The 23,201-nt window shown below is 38.4% G+C and overlaps 1 protein-coding gene across 1 annotated transcript; it reads left to right on the forward strand.

Annotated features, from left to right (window-relative positions):
• The first annotated feature begins 13,503 nt into the window (after window positions 1-13,503).
• Window positions 13,504-18,679, forward strand: NDUFB3 (NADH:ubiquinone oxidoreductase subunit B3). Its single transcript, XM_050900070.1, has 3 exons — window positions 13,504-13,644; window positions 15,163-15,310; window positions 17,921-18,679. Exons 2-3 carry the CDS (start codon window positions 15,165-15,167, stop codon window positions 18,075-18,077), a joined length of 303 nt encoding a protein of 100 aa, XP_050756027.1. The 5' UTR covers window positions 13,504-13,644; window positions 15,163-15,164; the 3' UTR covers window positions 18,078-18,679.
• Window positions 18,680-23,201: the final 4,522 nt, after the last annotated feature.

Consider the following 23,201-nt stretch of genomic DNA (forward strand, 5'->3'; position numbering starts at 1 on the left):
AAGGAAGGGCGAGTTAATATTTTAGTGAGAAGTGGTTAATTTTTTATATATTTTTAAAATAGTGAGGAGCACTAAGTTACTAACATATGCGGGGGTGTTTCTTGGGGGGAGGGCATTTGGTTGTTTTTTGTGTTTTTTTAAATCTGAAATTTAAAGTATTTTTTTCAGGGGCAAAACTTTGCATACAATCTCTTTTGGAACAGAACGTAAACCCAGCACAAATAACTTAAATAAACCAGATCTTTTATGCACCCTGTCAGGCAAGACTTTCCACAACACTTTTCATTTATCTAAGCTATAGATCAGTATAAAAAAAAATTAAAAAAAAAAAAGCAGCCTTCCACAGGTATAGCCTTGATGACTTCAACTGAAATGCACAGCCCTATTCCCCCTCACCCCTGACACTGTGGAAACGAGAGCAAGAGCAAGGTGTTAAATGCATACTACTATTTTCATGCATATTTTCTACTCATAGCCTGAATAAAATTAAAAGTTTTTTGTCAAATACTGCCCTAATGTACATTCAGAAAGCAGGAGTCTTTCAAGATTATGAAAAGTTACAGATTTAACAGGCAGCATTGAAAATCCAGGCAGCTAGCTTCATGGGTACCCTTCCTTCAGTTTGTTTGGTGTGGAGGGAGGAATGGAGTTTATTTATACATGGTCAATTTTACAATGTTCTAGGTTTTCAAACATACTTTCTTGCACTCAAAAAAACAACAGCAGAAATTATCACCGAGGACTTCATGTTCTAAGCTTCAGCCATTTTTACATAACCTCACCCCTACACAGAGAAACTCTGGGGTTTTGTTTGTAATACTAAATAGTTTTCCTGCTAAAAACAAACTTCAAAAGCAGTTGGTAGAACAGTGTTTTTCCTTTCCTCAAGACTCCTAAGTAAATTTACCTTTGGAAAAAGACCAGAGATGGCCTTATATGCAAACACGTCAAGAGTTATACTACTGCTTTTTGCAACATTAATCTTCTTCAGCAAATTCTATACATTATGTCTACTTGAAATAGAAATACATCGACATGAACTATACTAAACATAAATAGTGTCCTTATTCTTTTACAGGTAAGTCACACTGCCCATCTAGGTAACGTTTATGATCTTACACTTTTTTTATTAATTATTTTGGCAATACAGCAAATTCAGTTCATTCTCTTCAAACACATCATCAAAAAATTTTAATCAAAGCCCGTGTTTAATTAAACAGCCTGTTAAAAGTGTCACTCTTATGTTTCCCTATGCAATTGTGCTGATAGGAACCAGCAGCATTTTCCAAAGTTCAAGCACCAGGCACCTGAAATTGTTAGATTATACAATTTTTGGTGTAAGGAATATACTCATCTAACACCTTTCATACAGCATGCTTCACAAAACACATGCAGTCTTTCAAGGACAACTTAGAAGGTTTAGAAATACTGAGGTTACTGGAATGCAGACAGTGGACCTGCAGAGAGAGCACTGAGTAACTTCTCAAAAAGTAGGGTTGATCAGGTATTAAGCCAAAACCAAAAAAACCCAAACCCACCACAACAACAAAAAACCAACAAACCAAAACCAACCCACACAGTCCACATGTGACTACTTCAGTACATGAGAAAGCTGTTCTGAACAAAATACAAATCCAGACCTAACACCCTGGTACTTGCAATTATGTGCAGATTTGCAAGTTAAGATGATTATGCAATAATTATTTCTTATCAGTGAGCAGCAGGAGTTTCATACTTGGGGGGAAATCCTCATGCTTTTTGCCTTATCTGCCAGCTATCCAATTGGCACATTGAAAAGACTTTTCTAACTATATTTTAATGATTTTGTTTCCTAATCAGTTCTATGTTTCATTTAAATAATTAAAACCAAGATATAAGATTGTAACTTCAAACATTCTCCTGCAATAAAAAAGTAACTGCTAATAAAAACCTCTCTCATTTTCCATAGATGCGACAAATGTGCATAAACATGCAGAATTTACTTATAGCAACATTACGCATTTCAGAAAGCTATAAAGTCTGCATTCACAGAGACAAAGAGATAATCGTCACAATCTATTCAAAGTCCACATACATTACTAAAGCAGAATGCCCTGACAGTTCACAGACATAGCAATAAAATAACTATGACTGGAATTTTGCCTAAAGCCAGTACATTCAGCAAAAATATTTTGTCTATCAAAAGCTATCCATTGGAATACGAATTTGAAATCTCAAAACTTGATAAAGCTGAAAACTCTTTAAATGGTGATTAAGGTTTCCTAATTAGCATGATAATGTCCATTTAAGATCTGTTCCCTCCTCTCTCTCACAAGACCAAAAATTTATTATCAAAATAAGCTATCAAATACAATCTCTGGTAGGTTACAATCATGGGAGTATCATCAGTAGAGAAGAGCAGTTGACCATCACACCCACGCACATCTCCACCAGCCAAATGTGGTAAAGTTCCTACAAACCATTTCAGTAAAATGACAAGCAGCAGTGCTGAAGAAGCTCTTTCCTAGTAGCTGGCAAGAAAAAAAAAAAAAAAAAAAAAAAAGAAAAAAAAAAAAAAGAAAAAAGAGGCATAGCATCCCCACTGACCAACAAATCATTTTAAAGCTTTCTGCAGCATACATCAAATCTTAATTTATTAGATGAAATTAACATCTAGAGGCACTCTCCTCTTTACCTATGTTTCCTTGAACTTCCTTCTACTTTTCTTACATTGAGCCCAGTGTTCTGTCTTTAGCACAGACCAATACCTGCAAGTCTGAGAAAAAGGGCACAGAGGAAATACAAAATAACCTTTGAACATTTGGTTAATTATACGTTGCCAAATAAAGTGGGGGGGGACGACACAAAACACCCTGTGACAATCAGCACAATATTTGATTATACAATTTCAGCAGCAGCAATGCCAATTAGTATTAGCCACTGACCCCCAACTCAGTCTGGAATCCATCCGCAGACCTTAACCCGATTAGGACTTTGCGCACAACAAATGTGAAATCCCACTGTTGCACATTTATTTTTCTGCCTTAGCATCATGAGTTTTACTCAATTTAAATATTGAAGTAGCTAGAAAAAAAAAGGGTAAAATTACAAACAAAGTTAATGTATAAACATTATTATGGAATTTATTAGAGCATCTCCAACCATTTTCCTAAAAATTCCAGAGTTTAAGTTTGGGCTAACTTGGCAAGTTAAAAACTAGACATTAAATGCTAACATTTTAATTTCAATTAAAAAGGGAAATTAGTGCAGTAGTTTTAGTTTTGCCATGTAAACTTAAAAATTAACTGCTAAAAACCATAGTAGACCTGTAGCTAACTGAAAGGATTTAACCTATAGAGAGGAAAAAAGCAAAGCATGCACTCTCAAAGTTTAGTGCAGTGATTCCTGGAACACAAGATATGTGTGTATAATGCAGCTGCCATTTGAATGATTTAAACACCCAGATGCCTCAAAAACATTTTTCTATGGCTGAAGTGACTGCAACAATCCAACCAAGTTTCATTTCTGTATGTACAAAGAAAGATTGCATACATATTTTCACCATTGATGCAGAAAAGGTACACATTCTGTGATGGTAGCAGTTATTCTCACTAGGACTACTATACATCTTAAAGGACTATAATGCATATTCCAAGTCCACTCAACACCTGCACAAGCAAAAGGGTATCTCAGTTATTTCTGCAATTGGTCCTTTGGAGACTCAAAGACAACAAGCCGTGCCTAAACTGTTCACATTCCAGCAATCAGCTGGACAGACTGGGCAAATATTCAGGGCAAATTACTTCAAAATTTTTATTTGCTGTCTCAAGTTCTAACACTGATTAAGGTGAGGAGAAAGAAAATCTTGTTCTCTCCTTCTCCTCCAAACAAACAAAAAGAAAGCTAGGAAGTTCTCTTATTCCACAGATAAACAGAGGCTTCTCAAATTCACCTGGTGTTTACAGTAATCTGAGTGAAGGCAAAGTTGAAGAGTCACAGCACATCAAACAAGCCTTGGCAGGTGCACAGATCTAAGCAAACAGAAAAGGTAGTAGCCTGCTACTAGCTAACCTGTTCACTGGAGAATCATGAAATGCATGTGACAGTTATGATCTAAAGGAAGGGTTGCTGTCACAGAATGTCTATGAAAATAAACAGCACAGAAATACAGCTTATGAATGCTTAGTTTAAATTAGTTCAGTATTTTAGGTATTTCTTTTCTACTTTCATTCAACTTAGCCTCCAGCCCAGGATCCCCATTTGTCATGGTTTAACCCCAGCCAGCAACTAAGCACTACGCAGCCACTCGCTCACTCTCCCCACCCAGTGGGATGGGGGACAGAATTGAAAAAAAAAAAACTTTGTGGGTTGAGATAAAGATAGTTTAATAGGACAGAAAGGAAGGAAAATAATAATAATAATAAAATGACAATAATAATACTAAAATAATTAGAATATACAAAACAAGTGATGCACAATGCAGTTGCTCCCCACTCGCCGACCGATGCCCAGTTAGCTCCCAAGCCGCAATCCACCCCTCCCAGCCAACTCCCCCCACTTTATATACTGGGCATGACATCGTATGGTATGGAATATTCCTTTGGCCAGTTTGGGTCAGCTGTCCTGGCTGTGTCCCCTCCCAGCTTCTTGTGCCCCTCCAGCCTTCTTGCTGGCTGGGCATGAGAAGCTGAAAAATCCTTGACTTAGTATAAACACTACTTAGCAACAACTAAAAACATCAGTGTGTTATCAACATTATTTTCCTACTAAATCCAAAACACTGCACTATACCAGCTACCAGGAAGAAAATTAACTCTATCCCAGCTGAAACCAGGACACCATCTCTCTTTGTATTTCCATAGGTAACACTTAACCGTGTAAGAGATTTTCATGAAGCTCTTGCTACTCTGACATGGCAAGATTTGCACTGCAATCTGCTGCAGTTCATTAACATGAATTAAGCTACTAGAATGGCTCACATGAAGTCTGACAAAAACAGCATCTCATTCTGCGATCTTCCCAAGAAATTACCACAAATATGGTTTAATAACTTCCAGAAACTTGAGGATGTTACTATTTGAAACTATTGCACAGATGCAACATTGAAGAGAGACCATCAGGTATCATGGTTTGACAGTTACATAATTATCACATAGAATGGACACACAATTAACAATCTAGAAGCAGCTTTGGAAGCTCAGCAATTTTGTCTAAGGCCTGTTCTATGCTAAGAACAAGAAACAAGCAGCTTAAAAAAAAAAAAATCCATGCACATAAGGAACTAGTCATTTTTCCATTCCACATCTAAACCCCCTCGCTCTCCTCTGTGTCCATATTTAGCTCACGTCTCTATGCTGTTCCGGCTCAACCGAACATCTTTAAAAAAAAAAAAGGCAATGGAAAGTTCTCCGCTGTTATACACAGAGAAATATGAGCTTTTGCTAGGATAAATCCTTCGTCAGCATGCCTTACACTTCTATGTAAAAGGGCACATTATTATTACTTAACAAACTCCTCAATTACTTCTTAACCAATTATCTGTCTATCCCACTGCTGTTACTAAAATATTAAGGGTTTGAAAAGATATTAACGCCCCCTCTTACTCTTATATATCACTGCTGTAGAAAGAAAGACTTGCACTATCAAGACTGCGTTCTAACTACAAACACATGTGTTAGTTTTGTCTACTGAAGTTCAGTTTTACATATTTTAGCAAAGCAACATGGTTACAACAGAAGCCTGGAAATTCACACTCCAACCTTAATTCTGCAGAGGTAAACATAAATCTTAGTATTGACTTCAACTGTGCCAGAAGCATGAAGAATTTTCATCTGCAAAATTTGGATAGCGGGTATCCACACTTATCAAGTGATCTAACATCTTTAATTAAGTTACATGCAGATACTAAACACCAGTACAACAACCACTCTAAGTAAGGAGCTTTTTTTAGTTACTATTTTTAACTGTATGTGTTTCCAACCATAAAGCATAAGGGACAACAGTCATACAGAAGCATCAAATATTTTTTTCAAAAAAGTACACCCCTAACCTGGAGTAATAAAAAGATATCAAAACTCAAAGTTGAACATTTAGATTTTTTTGTCTTTTCCCTACTCTGATGGCATGCACTAGGATGCTTGATAGATTGCTCACTCTACCCCCTCCATAACTAAGTTTACATAAAAGCCTCCTACTTTCTGAGACATGTCTCAGCTAAAAGGTTATTGACCCTCCTATGTTCAGCCATCATGATGTTGCTACCACATTGTCTAAAGCAGATGGTGGAATTACCAGTGTAGCTTACACATGGGGCATGCTGGTCATAAGATATGAGATCTTCACAAACTTCATGTTTAAAAAAATTCTAAAAGAATAATAATAATTTCTAGCTAATTTGTTTTCACATGCAGGAAATATTGCATTTAAATTTACAGAGACAAAGTAACTTAAGCTATTTCTAAAACAAAATCTGGTACGCTTATGCCAACATGTATCCAAAATCTTGTGCTCAGGATATTTAGGAAAGTTGCTTGAATAACTACTATGAGCTTCCTCAGAATTTTTTCTAAATCAAGTTTTCTACCTCGTGGCCCTATTCCAAATCAGAAAAGAGGCAGGCATGCAGAGGGACTGCTCTCCAGCCTCTCCTAAAGCCCAAGATATTCTCAAACCTAAAGAAGACAAAAAGGACAAAGCAGAAAAAAGATGAGGAGATGGAAAGAAGAAACAGACACCAGAACTCTCAGAAATAACCAATCTATTTGGATACAAAGGAAATTAATGAAGCCAAGAAGGAAAAAAACCAAGCAAATTTTACACATATTTCACCTCATTATCTTTCAACCCAATATCTTCTTGGCTGAATGGCCATGAAAAATAAGATCATTCTTTTAAACTTTCTCACTGTCTTTCCAGATAGATGTAGAATAATTCCCCCAGCCCAAGTATGGGTGAAGGCAGGGCAGAAGAGGGGAGGAAGACCCTAAATACAATTACATTTTAAAGTTCATGAACTACTAAACATAGGGAATGGAAATAGAAAAAAATCCCAGAAGTATCAACATTGCCCTGTACGAATCAGCAAACTACAGTCATGCAGCCTGCACAAATATCCATGTCATACGTTTCACTTAAATATAATTCAGAGGAACAGTAATGTATAACTAAAGAACTCATGAACCATACATAATGCAGACACCAATACAGAAGACCTATCCAGTTCAGTTTTCTGAAGAATCACAGTAAGTAAAATAAAAACATAGTAAGATTAGATAACTTATTTAGATTACACAGAAGAACATAGACTTAGCATTTCTGTATTGCAAAATTCACTGTTAGTCAAACACCTGTATAACTTACACAATATAAAATGAGATGTCGTTAACTACTCTGTCCTGTAGAAAAAACCCGCAGAATATGCAGAAAGAGGGAATTCCTGGAAGAGTGTTTTAACAGGTTTGAACTGCTCCAACCATCTCCATCAGGTCCTGTGCTGAACAGTATTATGCAGCCAGGGAACTTCACATTTTCCAAGTAACGATATTCAGTACTGAGAGGAAAATAAATAAATAGTTTACCACTTTGCAATAGTTATTCACCTGACATTTTATTTCACTACCCTAGTGGGATCACCTTCCAAATGTCTCTGGCTCTCTATTTTCATGGAAAAGGAAGTTAATAAATTTGAACCATAAAATCCACGTTGCTCTACAGAATCACATCAGGAGGTCAAGGTGGTAGATCTGATATAGGCAGTGGGAAGCGGGGGCAAGCTGGACTGCCTACAAAAGAACAGAAAACAATCAAGGAAAGACCAAAAAGGTGACTTGCCAATGATAGTTTAGTCTTTTACAAATCGTCTGAATTGTGATTACCAATCAAATATCTATCGAAGTAGATGATAAAGTGATAAAAATCACTTATGGTTATGTCACCCATGAACATTTTCAAACAGAATCCACAGGATGAGAAACACAGGATTTCAGAGGAAAAGGATATCTCATGGTGACAGAGTAACGCTGCTGTTGAGTTCAGCCTAATCCTTCATCAGGGTACATGACATCTAAATTACCCTACAGTGGCATCAAATTAAAAGATGCAGATTAGTTTAAAAGTAGGTACATGGTTTGTTAAACAAATATGTTCCATGACCACATAATTTATTATTCTCAAAACACTATAAATGAACATAAATGTCACACAATAAACATCTGTAGCATACCATTTCTATCTTCTTTGGCTCTAAGGAAAGCAGAATATAAAAAAGCCTGTGCCCAAATTCATTATATTTGACAGAAAAATGTAACACTAACAGAAGAATGACTAATGGCCACGCAGCAACTTTCCTTACAATACAAAACTTTTACTATTCTTGATAACCTGCAGCATGTGTTGGAACAGTTTGCAAACTGTGTATTATTTTACCCAGCCCCTGATCAAGGTTTATATGTTCTCTTCTCTGTGGTATTGCTAGCAATAGACAATTTTGTTTTACAGTAGGGTTTTACTAGATAACCACATCTTATTTCATCAGAAGTGCCCCTCTACCTCTTGACCTTATATTTCAAGTTTAGAAACTGAAGTCAGAATTCTACACAAAAAAGGAGACCGAGTAACTCCATAAATCTGTCCTGTGACTGAAGTTAAAAAAAAAAAACCAAACCCAAAAAAACCCAAAACATTTTAAATTATTTGTCTTGTTATTAGAAACATGAATTACCCAAGCAAAGGTGCAGAGAGAAAAATTCAACCGGCTTGCTATTTTATCTACAGTTAGTTATACAAGCATAAACTCAGAATACTTTCTCACTCTCAAAAAAACTTTGCACCTATCTGGACACATATTGAAACATAAGAAATTCCACTTAAGCGTAAGAAAAAAACTTCTTTAGTGTGAGGGTGTTTAAACACTGGAACAAGTTACCCATAGAGGTTGTGGAGTATCTGTCTTTGGAGATATTCAAAATCCAACTGGACAATGTCGTGAGGAACCTGCCCTAGTTGGCCCTGCTTTGAGCAAAGGGGTTGAACTACATGATCACCAGAGGTCCCTTTCAACCTCAACCAACCTGCAATTCCATTTTCTGAAAATCTCTACTTCTGCCAAAGAAGACAAAAGAAAGGTTCAGGAAAAAACAACAGATCATTTGGATAATACCTGACACCTGCAAATCTTCCTTAAATTCATCATCTCTATTTTATAGTTACCTACCTTTACAGCCTACATGAAACGTCTGAACAATTTACACAACTCAGAAGTTAATGTTTCCTTGAACCCAACTCTGCATGAAATTTTATCTCCTACAAGCAAGTAACTGCAAAGGAAATACTGAGGAAAACAGCATTAAATGAGTCAAGAATTACTTCTCACAACTATTCTATTTGGAAATGAAAATAACTGACTGAAGTAGCAAGTCAAACTGTACTATCAATGACTGTCTCTGCTCAGATCAATTTCCCCTGAAAAGAGTCACAGGACTTCTTCTTAAATGATCATTCCTACGGCACAGATGTCCTTCACCAGGAGTCAGCTGGGGAAGCCTCCAGCTTCACTTCCTGATACTAGTTCATATCTTAATATATGGGAACAAGCATAAAGAAAATTAATGGAATCTAAAATTATTTTCCTGCCCAGACAGGTGTTTGAGTGAATACATTACCCTGATCTTTAAAGATGCTAAACTCGTATCAAACTGCTTGGGAAAGAGCCAAACAGTTCTGCCCCTCCTCATACAGAAAACAGGGAGTATCACACGAAGTTCTCAGGTAACAGGTTCAAAACAGAACAGAGGAATGACTTATTCACACAACACATGAAGTATGGTTCTTATTGCCAGAAAACATGGTAGATGCAAAATCCATACATGGGCTCAAACGTTTTAAGAAATTAAGTATATCCATGGAATAAAAATCCATACAAAACATCATCCCCACTGGGAGACTGCGAGAGCTGACCTAAGGAGTAACCCTATATGCTTGCTTAGAGAAGAGCGTAAGAATAAAGCTCCTGCTGTCAAATACTGCTTAGCTGTGGGAGACAAGCAGGACTTGACACAATGGTCCTGTCACATACCAGGATCCCAGAACTTTAGGCTTCAAGAGAGAATAGCAGATTAGCCCAGTATGGCTGTTCCTGTGAAGAATGGTCTTTGGGTTTCCAGGAAAAAAAAAAAAACAGAAAGAAACTAAGACTATTGCTCCAGCGCATCACTTCTCCAAAAGAGAGGTGAAACAGTGGTTTGAGATTGTGATACTATCTATAAAATATTTAGCTCTCCAATGCTGCCTGAGAAGATAATTTGCTTCCCCACCTTTCATAGCCTTTTTTTAAAAACATTCAAAGAAACCAACATGGACTAAAGAAAGATCTTTTCCATCATTATTGTAATTAAAGCAGGATTGACCATTTTATTCAAATGACAAAAGGCTTCCAATGACTTATAAATGACTACTAATACAAAGCCACAGAAAGTAACACGCAATTTCAGGAAAAAAAGGTACAGTATTTAAGTAGTTCAAATATGTATTAAGACACTGAGCAAAAAAAAAAAAAAAAAAAAGAAAAAAGAAAAACAAACCCAAAACAACCTCACAACCCTTTTTGTCATCTCAAAACTGAAAATACTTCAGGTCACTGTCAGTCACACAGCTCTCTACTCCAGAAAATAATCATGAAGAGCATACCACTAAACACAATTCAGTGCTAGAGAAAATATCATATGTACAGGCAGAGAAGAGCAGTACCCATAATGTATCTCACAATCTGTTAATCCAGAATGCATATCAACACAAATTTCTGGAAACATGGGCTTTTGAAAGCTACTCAAGAAAACCCTGACACCTTCTTCTAACCTAGCAACATAAGCAGGAATTCCAGCAAATCATAACTAGCATGGCTGGATACATGCTAACATAACTGTATTGTAGAACACTTAATCTTTTCAGTAATTATCACCACCATGAATAGTACAAAAAAAAGCAATGGAATAAACCACAAAAAGTACTGATTATTTGTACATGGAGTCCCAATGACCTTCCCTTCCTAAAGGACATCCAGCATTTTTTACACAAGATGAAAACTTCTTTTATGTTAGTTCCTTGTGCATACTATTCATTTCTTCAGACTGACACTGTAATTATGGTGAAGTTTCCTTCTCAAAAAGAGGTTGTAGCAAGATTGTAAGCCCCCTTGAAATTATGCAGACTCACTGATTTGGTGAAGATACAGCTTAAAAAAAAGCTTTCTATGTTCCCAAAACATCACATCCCTCATATTTGCAGTCTTATTTTTAAAAGAAAGAGTATGGTCCATGCTGAAAGAAAAGGAAATTTAGGAAGCAAAACATTAAGCAACCTCATGGTAGAGCGAATCTATCAACTACACACAGTTTTTCCTATCAGGAGTTTTTATGTACTTAGGTGGGGGGAAACAGCTACCCAAAACCTTGTTAAACCTTGAAAGCAATAGTGTATTTGAAGACAAATCTTGCTGAGTGCGCTCCTCTGCTACAATTCTGTTCGACCGCAATAGGTCACACAAAGTCAATATTCTGTGATCAGAACTAAACATTCATGTTGGCAGACTCAGCAACACCAGTAAAGTATGGCTTCATGCACAAATAATCAAGTCATGCTTCCAAGCACCATGAAGAAAACAAAACAAAATAAAATAAACAAACAAAAAAACATAAATAAAACCGGAATGTTGTATTTTTCCTTCAAAAAAATAAAACCAAGGTGTCTGGTATCTAACATGTCTATGGGTCACTGAAAAATTTTTTCTGAGGAAAAAAAAGATTTCTCAGCAACGCTGGACTTTGAACACATACCCATTAACTTTCAGCCACAATAAGAAACAAGAAATACTTTGCAGGTATCTGACAGAACTTCATTCTCTATAAGACAGAGATTTAGGCACCTCACAAATAAAGAGTCCTCCTGCGATTCCACCCCACATACATTACAGAAAAACAAATGTGTCTCCTCTCACCCTGACACTGCATCTGCAGAGAAGAGACTGCTCTGAATCTTGCAGACTTTATCTCACAGTGAAAAACATTCAATGCTGCAATCAGACAGAGGCAGTCTGGATTAAACAGATGGCACTCTATTTAGAACAGTTTCACTGTTAATAACATGATAATGGCATTCCTCCTGGAACTCTTCTCATGCACTCCCAATACCCCTATAAAAAAACCCCTTGAAACCCAGAAGCAGCTTTACATCAGGATATTTAAAAAAAAAGGCACTATAGTCTGTCCTAAAATTCTGCCAGCATCGTGCTATAAAACAGTGGTTATTCTCATTCTTATAAAAGCATCAGAAATTAATATAACAGAGTTTGTATTCTGCTATAAAAACACAGCATTATTGTATCATCTACAATTGAGGAATAATTTAAGCCTTTATAAGTCACTGACTGAGTAGTTAACTTCTATCAGTTTCTTTTCGGATGAAGGAGACTATGTATTCAACTTTGAGGAACATAAAAAATGATTTAATTATCCAGATACTAACACAATTGACACTTCACAATTACATAGCCATGGCATGCAAAACGCCGACATCCCCAGAGACAGGTACTCAAGGGAACCAAGCAACCATCTCACTCAAGAAGCAGCTGTCAAGAGAATTCTTAACTTTCACTTACCTTTCAGTGCAGTTCCAGGATTTCAGGATGTCTCCCCACTTCTCCTACGGAAACAAACAGCTCTTTTAAGATATAGCCACTGAAAACCAAAAGTCTGCTCCTGGTGCCAGTCAGGCTTGCGAGCACCTCCGACTTCCCCCACAACTTCTTTCCCTGACGAGGTGAACCCCGAGGGCAGGCAGCGAGAGGGCACTGCCTCGGGCCCCGCGGCCGCTCCGCCGCCCTCCGCGGCCAGGGCCGGGGGCGCGCGGGCCCGGGGCTTATATAACCGGTGGATGCGGGGATGCTCCCCCCCGCCCGCCGCTCTGCGGTGCCTGGGGAGCCGCCGTCTGCGGGCAGAGGGAGGGGGAAAGTGAGGCTGAGCGCGGCGCCCCGCACCCCAGCGAGCAGCGGCGGCGATGGCGGGAGAGGGGGAACAGCGGCTCGCGCCCCCGCACGCGCAGACCCTGCGGGCTTCCGTCCCTGCTCGCGCACCCGGCAACGACCGGCAGGCAACGGCCAACCAGCGAAGAGAGCGGGGGGGGGGGGCGGGATCCTTACTGCCGTCCCGGTCCTGGTCCCGGCCCAGGCCCCGCCCGCCACCACCCAACGGCTCCGGTACCGACTACTATTACCGCCGCCCCCTCACCCTGTTCTCCTCCGCGGCCACCTCCAGCCACTGCCAACCCCGCAGCTCAACAACGCACCCGCCCATTGGGCCACTCCCGCCCCCAACAAGCCCCGCACTGATTGGCCGCTTTCTCCTCCGTGTCTCCCTCCTCCCGCACCCCCCCCCAGCTCCTCCGCCAGAGTCGGCGGCGCCGCTCCTCCGTGTGCAGGACCTGCCTCGTTAAACCACGAGCAGCAGAGGGCTGGGCGGCGGCCTTGCTGCCTTCGCCAAGACAGTGGGAGGAACCGGAACGGAAGCTGCCCGGAACCCTCGTGGCTGGCTGCGCTTCCTGTAGCGGCTGCTCCTCGCGCCGACTTCCGCTTCCGGGTGGCGGCTGCGTCCTGAAGGAGGGTCACGGAGCGCGCAGGTACGGAGGGCTCGTCGGTGGGAGGCCCGGGCCTGGACGTCCTCTGGGATCTGCCTGCGCCGCTGCTCACCCCGGGAGTGTCTGTTTGTGGGCGGGGGGGGGGGGGTGGTGCGGTGTGGTGGTGCAGATGTCTGCTCGTCCGGGTTGTGCCTCCGAGCCGGAGCGGCCTCGCGCAGCCGCCGTGGCCCTTCTCCGGGCGCCGTTAGACGGACACCCGCCCCGGCCGGGCTAGCGGGCCTCGGCGCTGGCGCTGTGCGGGCCCTCCCTCCCCCATCTCGGGGCGCCCTTTCGGCCCTGCTTTTGCCGGTTTTGCTGGCGGAGAGTGCCCGGCTGGTGCTGCAGTGCTGGCCGCGGCGTGTGGGCGCTAGTGTGCATGTGCCCGGCTGGTGCTGCAGTGCTGGCCGCGGCGTGTGGGCGCTAGTGTGCATGTGCGCATAAACCCCTTTCTTGTAGAAAGGTAAATATTGGTAGGAGAAACGTCTTGGGTTTTTATGGCAAGGGTGTAGACTGGGATTTAATTTGGGGGGGAGCTTTTCGGGTAATGACAGCGTTAGAGCTCTTCTTCAGGTTTCCTTCTGCAAGAGAATCCTCTTTGCTTGCCTCCATGGCTTGGGGTCTTCAGGAGTTACAGGCTTTGAAGCTGTGTTCTTGGTACCATTGCATTCCAGTTAATTCTCCTAAAAATTAAGGACATTAAATCTGTTCTTTGCTACCCCATACGTGTTAAAATGGGAAATTCTGGCTCGAAGTCTCAGGTGCTTTGTGAAAATAGAGACTTCAAAGCCATCATTATTTTCTTCCAGTCCTTCATGATCCCACTGAAAATGTTCACCTTCCCATCTGCCTTGATCACTGTTTTTAATGAAAACCTTAATATTTTCATAGTTTTCTCAAAGGTGTATCTAAACAAAGCATGTATTTCCCAGCCTTGTGAAATGGCTAGTAAGGTGCATCTCGTTATCCATTCATCTATGGATGATGGTCAGTCAACAGTTATGTTTGACTGCATTGGAGCTGAGGAGCCAAGTCTTTGTTTTTCTCATGTTTTTCTTCAGAGCTTGGTGATCATAGCTCTGCCATACCTAAATTAGAAATTTCCAAACTGAACTCTGAGCTCTTTGATGTACTGTGGAAAGCCTGCAAGTTGGTGGGTCCTAGTATTGCTAAAGTGCGTTTATAGACATTGGAAACAATTGTTTTTCTGGCATAGAAAATTTACATAGCTGCTCCATTAATGTAATGGTGGTGGTGACTTACAATACAGTAACACTTAAGTCTGCACAGTTTGCCTTATTGTGCTTAATCATCAACTTCTGAAATGCAGCATAAAGCCTCTTAGCTCTTTGTTCTACAGTGTACTGTGTACAATGCAGAAGATGCTTCATGTGTAGTGTTACGTGCTTTGGAATACTTCTTGTAATCTCCTTATTTTTCCTGTACAGGGTATTGTTCTTTGCAAGTGTGTGAAAATAAGCTGATACTCTCTGAGAAATAAAAAACTCCAATCTTTTCTTGTAGGTATGGGGCATGGAAATGAACATGGCCATGGCCATGGCCATGGCAAAATGGAACTCCCCGACTACAGGCAATGGAAGATAGAGGGTACTCCACTAGAGAAGGTCCAGGAAAGGCTAGCTAAACGGGGTCTTAGGGATCCGTGGGCTCGGTAAGTGCAAGAGCCTCAAAAATAATCTTGATATGTCATCTTGTAGCATCAACTGGACCTTGTCATTGCAGATTATTCTTTCGGTAGTAAAAATAGTGAAAATGCATCTAGATTATATTAGTCAGAATTTCAGTTAAGTCTTTATTTAGTTTTTTGCATGGAGGTCATGCCTTGCATCACCTTGACCAGTCTCCACGTTTTGCAAGGCACCCTTGCACTTTGTGATGTTTCATGATGATACAGATCAGGCACAATGACCATACATCATCCACCAAAACACATAAGTATTAGGTCTTGCACACGTAAGTAAGCCTGTCCCTTCTCAGCAAAGAGATTGTGTGCTCAGATCTTGCTGAAGTTGATGGAACTTACGTTGACATTCTGAGTAGGAATAGCATTCCTCATATACAACAGGAGACCTTTATTTGAAAAGAAGAAATATACTAGTATATAATGTCGAATTTGATTCAACTGTGCATTTCATTTTGCTAAGCAGTGAATGACATAATGGAAGATAAGGTGAATGACATAGTGGAAGATCAGATTTTTACCTCTTAAGTTGTCCCACTCCACAATGAATACCTCCTCTTTTTTAGCTACAGCAATTCTGGATCATTTAGGCAGCTGTTAAAACAGGGCTTAACATAGTTCTCCCACATCATGAATGATGTAATTCTTTGCTCAAGTACTCTTTAATCTTGGGGAATAAAAATGCTAAACATCTTGTGCTGTGTAGTCCAGCTCTTCTGTAAAGGAAAAGCTGCATGAGCAAACTATTCCAGGAGCCTTCATAGAAAAGGCTTTCCTTCAAATCGCTACAAGAAAAATGTAAGAGCAAACACGTAATTTGTTAAAAAGTTGCTACATGCTATAACTTCTGGACAGGTTTGGGATTGACAGCACTTCTTTCCTTCCTTTGAAACAGTTTAAGGGTGTAAGCACAGAGTAAAACATAGTTTCGATGATGGTAAGAATCATTTGAGATATGAGTCCTTAGGATGATCAGTTACCAATGAACTTTCCAGGCCTGTGTCACATTTATGTTGCCTCTGTTTCTGTGGAGTGCAAGCAGTGTTTTTTTTCCCTTTGCTTCAGACAAAATTGTTTTCAGCAAGCAATAGGCTTATTCCCATTAAAAAAATGGACACAGCTTAATATCATAAATTTAGTGTAAATTAACTTTTTAGTGCATACACTTCCAAGTTCAGGAAGTGCTGCAAAACAGCAAACTGGAAAAGAGCTTGTGTAATATTTGTTGCCCCTCCTAGATAAAAAAAATTAATGTTTCTCTGGTAAAAGAAGGGGATTGAGCCAATTATGTGAGGAGTTGCAATAAGGAACAAAGTCAGACTCTTAAAGCATGAGACGATTCCTCCCGAACTTTTCAAATTTTATGTAAGGTAACATTTCAGTTCCATAAGACAAGTACAAGTATCATGCCAATCTTCCTTAACAAAGGAGAAATTAAAGTATCAAGTTATTTGCTTCAGTAATCTGGAAGAAGATTGCATTATTAATGTCTGGCACTAGAAGTCTTGAAAAAGTAACCCTTTCTAGGGCTCCCCTCTTTGGTATATTAAGTTCCTTTTAACAGGGGATCAGCTTTCCACCTTTGTAGCAAATGCACATTAACGTACATATTCAGTACAGAATAAGCTGTGTGAAAGATGTCATATTTGGAAACCTAAGTCTTTATCAATTAGTACCCTATACTAGCATCTAAAAGATACTTTTCTATACCAATATACCTTCATCCTGAGTCACAGAAACCATGTGCACAAGTTATCTATGAACATAAATACTTGACCCCCTTGTTTAGAAAACCTGTATCTTCTCCTGAAATGATGGTTCTGATTTTATTGCTTGTTTCTGTGCAAATGTGTTTTTCCTTAAGGACTTTGAGTCCCTAGAAGAGACAAACTGTGTCCATCTCTATAGATTATACTGGTTGTGCTACACATAAATACTTGTAGTCAGTTATAGCAGTGACTAACATTTCACTAACGATATAGGTTAAAACCAGTAAGGCAAAACAGTGTGACATTTGTAAATATTCTGTAGCTTTTTAGCTAAACACAATCTTTTCAGCTTTTTTTTTTAATCAGTTTTAGTAGGCTTTCCTGACCCTAATATAGTTAAGTGTCATATTGTAAAACAGAAAGTGCTTCCACACTAGGATGAATTTTCTACCGCTGGAAAAACTTTCCCTTTTAAGATTTAACTATGCTAGATACCGTCTAGCACAGTGACTGGCCTTTGTAGTTATTCCATCCCATACATGTGCTAGTGGGTTCTGATTTTGTTTCAAACAGTAAAAACAGAAGACAACAATTACATAAATTTGGGGAGGTGATTCTATTACTAGAACTATGTTGTTTGCTGGTGTTACTTGTATCTCAAATTATATGCATAAAGGGTTAGAGTTAATATCATGAACTTTACTTGTGGCAACTCCTGGTACTTAAATGATAGAAATGTTACAGCCTCAATGTATATCTAGTTGAAATACCTTCCTTTTTTTTTTTTCCTGAACAAAGATATTCCTGTTAACGTTTATCACAGTGGCTCCACTGATCTTGTTTTATTCTTTTGGTTTCATTTTTCTTCTAGTAATGAAGCCTGGAGATATATGGGTGGCTTTGCAAAACCTGTCACCTTAACAGAAGTCCTTACTAGAGGCCTGAAGTGGGGATTTGCAGCTTTTGTCATAGCTCTTGGCATTGAATATACACTGTTTCCTCCAAAGAAGAATGGAGGCCATCACTGAAGATCAAATATGACAACTTAATACTAATTACTAAGCTGAAACATACATAAGCCTGCTGCTCACTCTGTACTTATGTGTATTAAAGTCTATCACAGGCAAAAACATGTTTCTTTGATTTTATTCTACTTTTGTGGAAGGATCAAAAAACATAGCCGGAGCGATTTACCTGACTGCAATCTGGGGAAAAAAACCAAGACATACATATGCTGCTGGGTTTGCTGTACCATCCTTTAAAGAACAGGGGAAACTATCAGCCCAGCTCTTTCACGCCCTGCCAACATTCTATTAAATGAAATTGAGAAAGTGTGTTGCTTTTAAGAGAAAAATTGTACTGTATTAATTACAGGTTTAATAATGATTATTTGCTAGTAAGTGGTAATGAATGACTTGTCATTTAATAAAAGTATAATTTGTTACTATTCACTCTTGTGTCTCTAAATAAAAAGAACTATTACCTTAAAGCTTTAAAAAGTACCCAAAACTGCCTCAAAGTATATGAAAATACCAAAGCTTATACTTAATCCTATTGAAGAGTTAATTAATTTGGCAGACACTATGCACCAAAATAATCTACTGTGTAATATCCAGAAATTAAAAATTACATTGCTGCCACATTTACTAAGCAAAGTAGAATGTTTCACTCAGCAATAACTGTACCTTATCCTAATATGACTTCCAATATACTTGAGTGTAATGTGAAAAAAAAGAGAAAAGACAATTGCTTTTTTTCTTTGTCCTGGTGCATTATGTTGCAAATTTGTAGTAGTACAGATTTATTTATTTTTACACCTAGTCTCTTTTAATCATTTGTTTTAAATTTCCTATTTTTTTCCTTAAATTATCTAACAGCTTCTGGAGTGCTTTAAGAATGCCTGGAGTGAGGACTATAGTAGAAAAGGGCCTGTTGGCAGTGTATGTCCTCTGCAGCCCTAGGAATTAGAATTGGCTGAATATCCTATTGTAAATTTTGTTATGCCATTAGTAACATAAGCTAAGGAGGGTATACTGTGTCATTTTTCAATCCAAACAACAGGATATCTGTGTCACTAAACACAAAAGCAAAATTAGACAAACAAGTGAGAAACTGTAAATGCCACTAGACAATTGCATAGTGTACTTCCATGGTGAAGAAACTGGAAAGTTTAAGTAATCATGTCACAAATTGCAGGTTTACAAAAAACTTGAAGGTCCTACCAAAACATGGCTAAAATTTTTTTTTTTAATATATATATATATTCACAACCTTTCTGAGTGAGATTATAACAGAGCTTTATTTTTAGAGCCAATAAACAGCATCTCTTATTGTGGGAGTGCAGCTGTACTGTTCAGTGGAGTTTGCCATCTCTGTATGACATTGCTCAAGGCACTGTTCATAGGGCAAACATTTGTTTTACTAAACTTTCCTTGCCCAATTCTTTCTCAAGCATCCCTATCCAGTTGCATTGTTCCCTGAAAAACAAATCAAGAACCTACTGTGTAACGTCTGTTGCACAAAATATTTTTGTTGTCCCTTAGGCAGTCCCACTCAGAATATACATTTTCAAAGGCTGGTATTCACTGCTTGTTTTCTATCTGGGTCCAACACTAAACATAAGATAACTGAATTTTAGATGATTGTTCAGAAAAACAATTAACAGAGCTAGCATTACATGCAGTATTGGTAAATCTTGCACTTACTTAAGATACGTGCTGCTCACTTCAGCTGCTTTTTGTAATTTCAATTTGGCGTGCAGTACTTGTGTGCTGACTGGCTGCTTACCCCCGCCTGCCCCAACTCTCTTGCAGCTGTTCCAGAAGCATAAGCCTTAAAAAAAAAACCAACTTAAAGCAGTAGTTGCTGTCCCATTTAGTTTCCTGTTGGGAAAGTTTGTTTTCATGTTCTTCTGTATATATGCTTTTCATTGGGTTTTTTTGTTTGTTCTACATCAAATGCTTCAGAGTCTGAGGTAAAGTTGCTGCAAGTTCCTGTAGAATCAGTCTTTTTAAATGTTATAAGCCTGCCACTTCACTGATATAGCAGACAATTCTGTTAAAAAGCAAGTTTTATTTCCACTAGCTGAAGAGATATTCATACATTATTTTATTTTCAAGCACTAGCAGATGAACACAGATTTAAAAGTTACTGTAATCATATTTTCAGCATACATAACCTTGGTATGTTGCTTAGTTTATTTAGACCAAAAGATGTAAAATACATACAAATGTAGTTTGGCTGCTATATAAACTAATGCATTCCTCAATAATTTTTAAAAACAGATCATTTTATTTATCAAGACTTCATTGTATATGAAGAAAGTTAAGACAATCAAAATCTTTTGTCTTCTAATTTCAGCCACAGTTTCCAGAAAACTTACATGCAAGTAATCTCAATTTAATTTAATTTCCACAGATACTCTACTTTAAAGATGTAAAAATTAAATTCATGCATAAGTACTGTCTTGTATAGGGAATATCATAAGAATCAGCCTTACCAACATTCTACATAAGCAAATATATTGGGCATATTCACTGTTAGACTAGACTAGTTTATGTAAAATTCATAAATTTATGAATTAAGGTGGTATCATTCAATGGTTTAATAGCCAGATGGCAGCCACTGCCCTAAACAACTGCCTTCATTTATGATGCACATATTTTGCCAATATTATGGAATATAAAAACATCTCATTGTTATTATACATACAATACTCAAAGATTTTTATTTCACAGGTATTATAATACTAGTCCTGCCTGGGCATGGAGTATTTCCTGTGTATTAAAATAATACTACCAAATCTGTCTTCACTGTAACCATAGCAATGGCTGTCCTTACATTAAAACAGCCTTTCTACCAGCACAGGTATTTTACAGTGCAAAGAACAAGGTCAGAAACAGCAGTGGCACCTGCAGGTGAGGAACATACATGATTGTAATACCACAGTCAGGAAGCTCTTCCTGTATCTTAAGTTCTGAAAAATAGAACTGATGATGCTCCATTTTCTGAAATGCAGGTGGAAGTCCCATCTCCATCAGTAATCAAACAGCTATTTCTGCTCACCTGGAAAGATACTTGTGATTTATCTATTGTTTTTGCTAATGCTACCTATAATATTTACATCATTAGCATAATCTTCCAAATTTGTATGTTACAGAGAAGTTAAAGCAGCTAAATGATTCCAATACAATAGTGACTACATTGTAGTATAAATTAGATGTCTCTGAAATTCCTGTTTCAGAGCATAATAGAATAACTGTTCTCATGATGCGAGACAGTTACAGTTTAAATAGCAGACTATAACTGTGTGTTTGTGGTGTTAACCTGCCTTGCAATCTCTCCTGAAAACCTTCCTACAAAAATCTTCTTTGTTGAGCTCTCAAACTATGAGCTTCTATCCTGCAATTAGATCTTTGCCAGATCAGCATTTATTAGATAGACTTTTTACATCAATGCAGGTGTGTTTTCTACATGCAGCTAATTGAAGTTAGGAGTGTTTGCTTCAAAGGGTTTTACAAGGAACGTACTCAGGACCCATGCTTCTCTTCCAATTAAGTTTACCGATTTCATCATGGGTATCAAAACATTCAGGGATTCATCCAAACTGTTTTACATGTATGACAGGGAACTGATTTTAGAGATGCTGTATACATTCTCTATCCTCAGCTGTAGGCCAAATAGAAATCTGAAAGTCAGATAATCCTTTTACCATTGTTCCAATGGAGAAGAAAAACCCTTGAAAAGTAGTCTCCTCCCTTAGTGACTTAGCCTTTTGTTTAATAATAATAAAAGCAGCACCAACCCATAACAAATTACACTAGCGACACCATTTTTATATACAGATGGAATGCACTCATCCTGATCATACCAAGTCTGATTTTGAAATATACGGCATAAAAGACAAGTTCATAGCATTTTAGGAGGCATAAATTCTTAAAGATTTTTTTTGTTTTACATAACTAGGAGAATCTACAAAATTAAATAGATCAAACCTGTTATGAAAGCATATCAAGAGAAATACGTCCAAGCCAGAGATTTATATCCAAAGCCCTCTAAATTGAAACATATAGGACCATCTCTTCTCAATCACATCTAATTTTACTGGAATGCTCTATGTTCTACATTTATACTGATTTACAGTTCCAGTTCACATGAGAGCCTATCAATGAAGACAATGTAGTATTTCAACTTAGAAACGGGGGGGAAGAATGAAAAAAAACTTGGATACAAATCATAAATGCTCCCTATAAAAATGTGAAAACTGTTTAATAAGCATATAAAAACTAGGTAAATTGAGGAAAAAGTGGAGTAAGTAAACAAAAGAGTATATCGGTCGCTTAAATAATGGCTGTGTTAAATTGGTAAATCATTCATTCAACCATTTTTGAAAGAAAATAATTCTTTCATAAGCCTGCAGCCATACCATCTCCTTAAACCTTTTCTATTAGCCTGTACAAGTTTGTATGGAATAGATTGAAGGAGAAAGTGTGCATATTGATTCACAGCAGGTAGCTGGTTTCCTTCTGAATCAGCGCCAATCCAATGCTATGTCTCAGTAGCAGGGATACTGTGATACCTTTGAATGATTGATATTAAAGTGAGAGCCTGACCATACAATTTCAGTAAGAATCCAGATATTTTTTCAGAACACAGAGCAGTCGCTTGGTACCTGACCAAATTCTAGTGTGGGTGATTACTTTCTGCCTCCATTTTCCCTGCAGTTCCAAAGAGAGCGTGACTCTTTGCACAACACTGTCCTATTCCAGAGTACTGTGCTTCCACTGCTCTATTTTTAGCAGCACAAAAAATTACTGTTTTGTCTTTGAAATCCATTGAGCTGGGAGTTATATATGATGTGTCTAATTTCACCACATATGGAGGTGGCTTTCGTCTATTTCAGCAGATAAAATAGCCCAGAATTTTAGATTTTAGACCTTTATGACAGCAGCTACAATACTAGCACCTCAGAGTGTCGCTTCATGAAGTTGCTGGTTTATACCAAGGGAATCACAACACCCAGTTTACAAGGACAAGGCATGACTTAAAATGTACTGAAGATTATACAACAAGAAGCATACAACTTTCACACATCTGTACAATATTAGCCTCACTATGAACGAACTCAGAGTGACAGAGCAAGACATGAACCA

Source organism: Gymnogyps californianus, chromosome 7, assembly GCF_018139145.2.
Source record: "Gymnogyps californianus isolate 813 chromosome 7, ASM1813914v2, whole genome shotgun sequence".
In the NCBI taxonomy this organism is placed as follows: domain Eukaryota; kingdom Metazoa; phylum Chordata; class Aves; order Accipitriformes; family Cathartidae; genus Gymnogyps; species Gymnogyps californianus.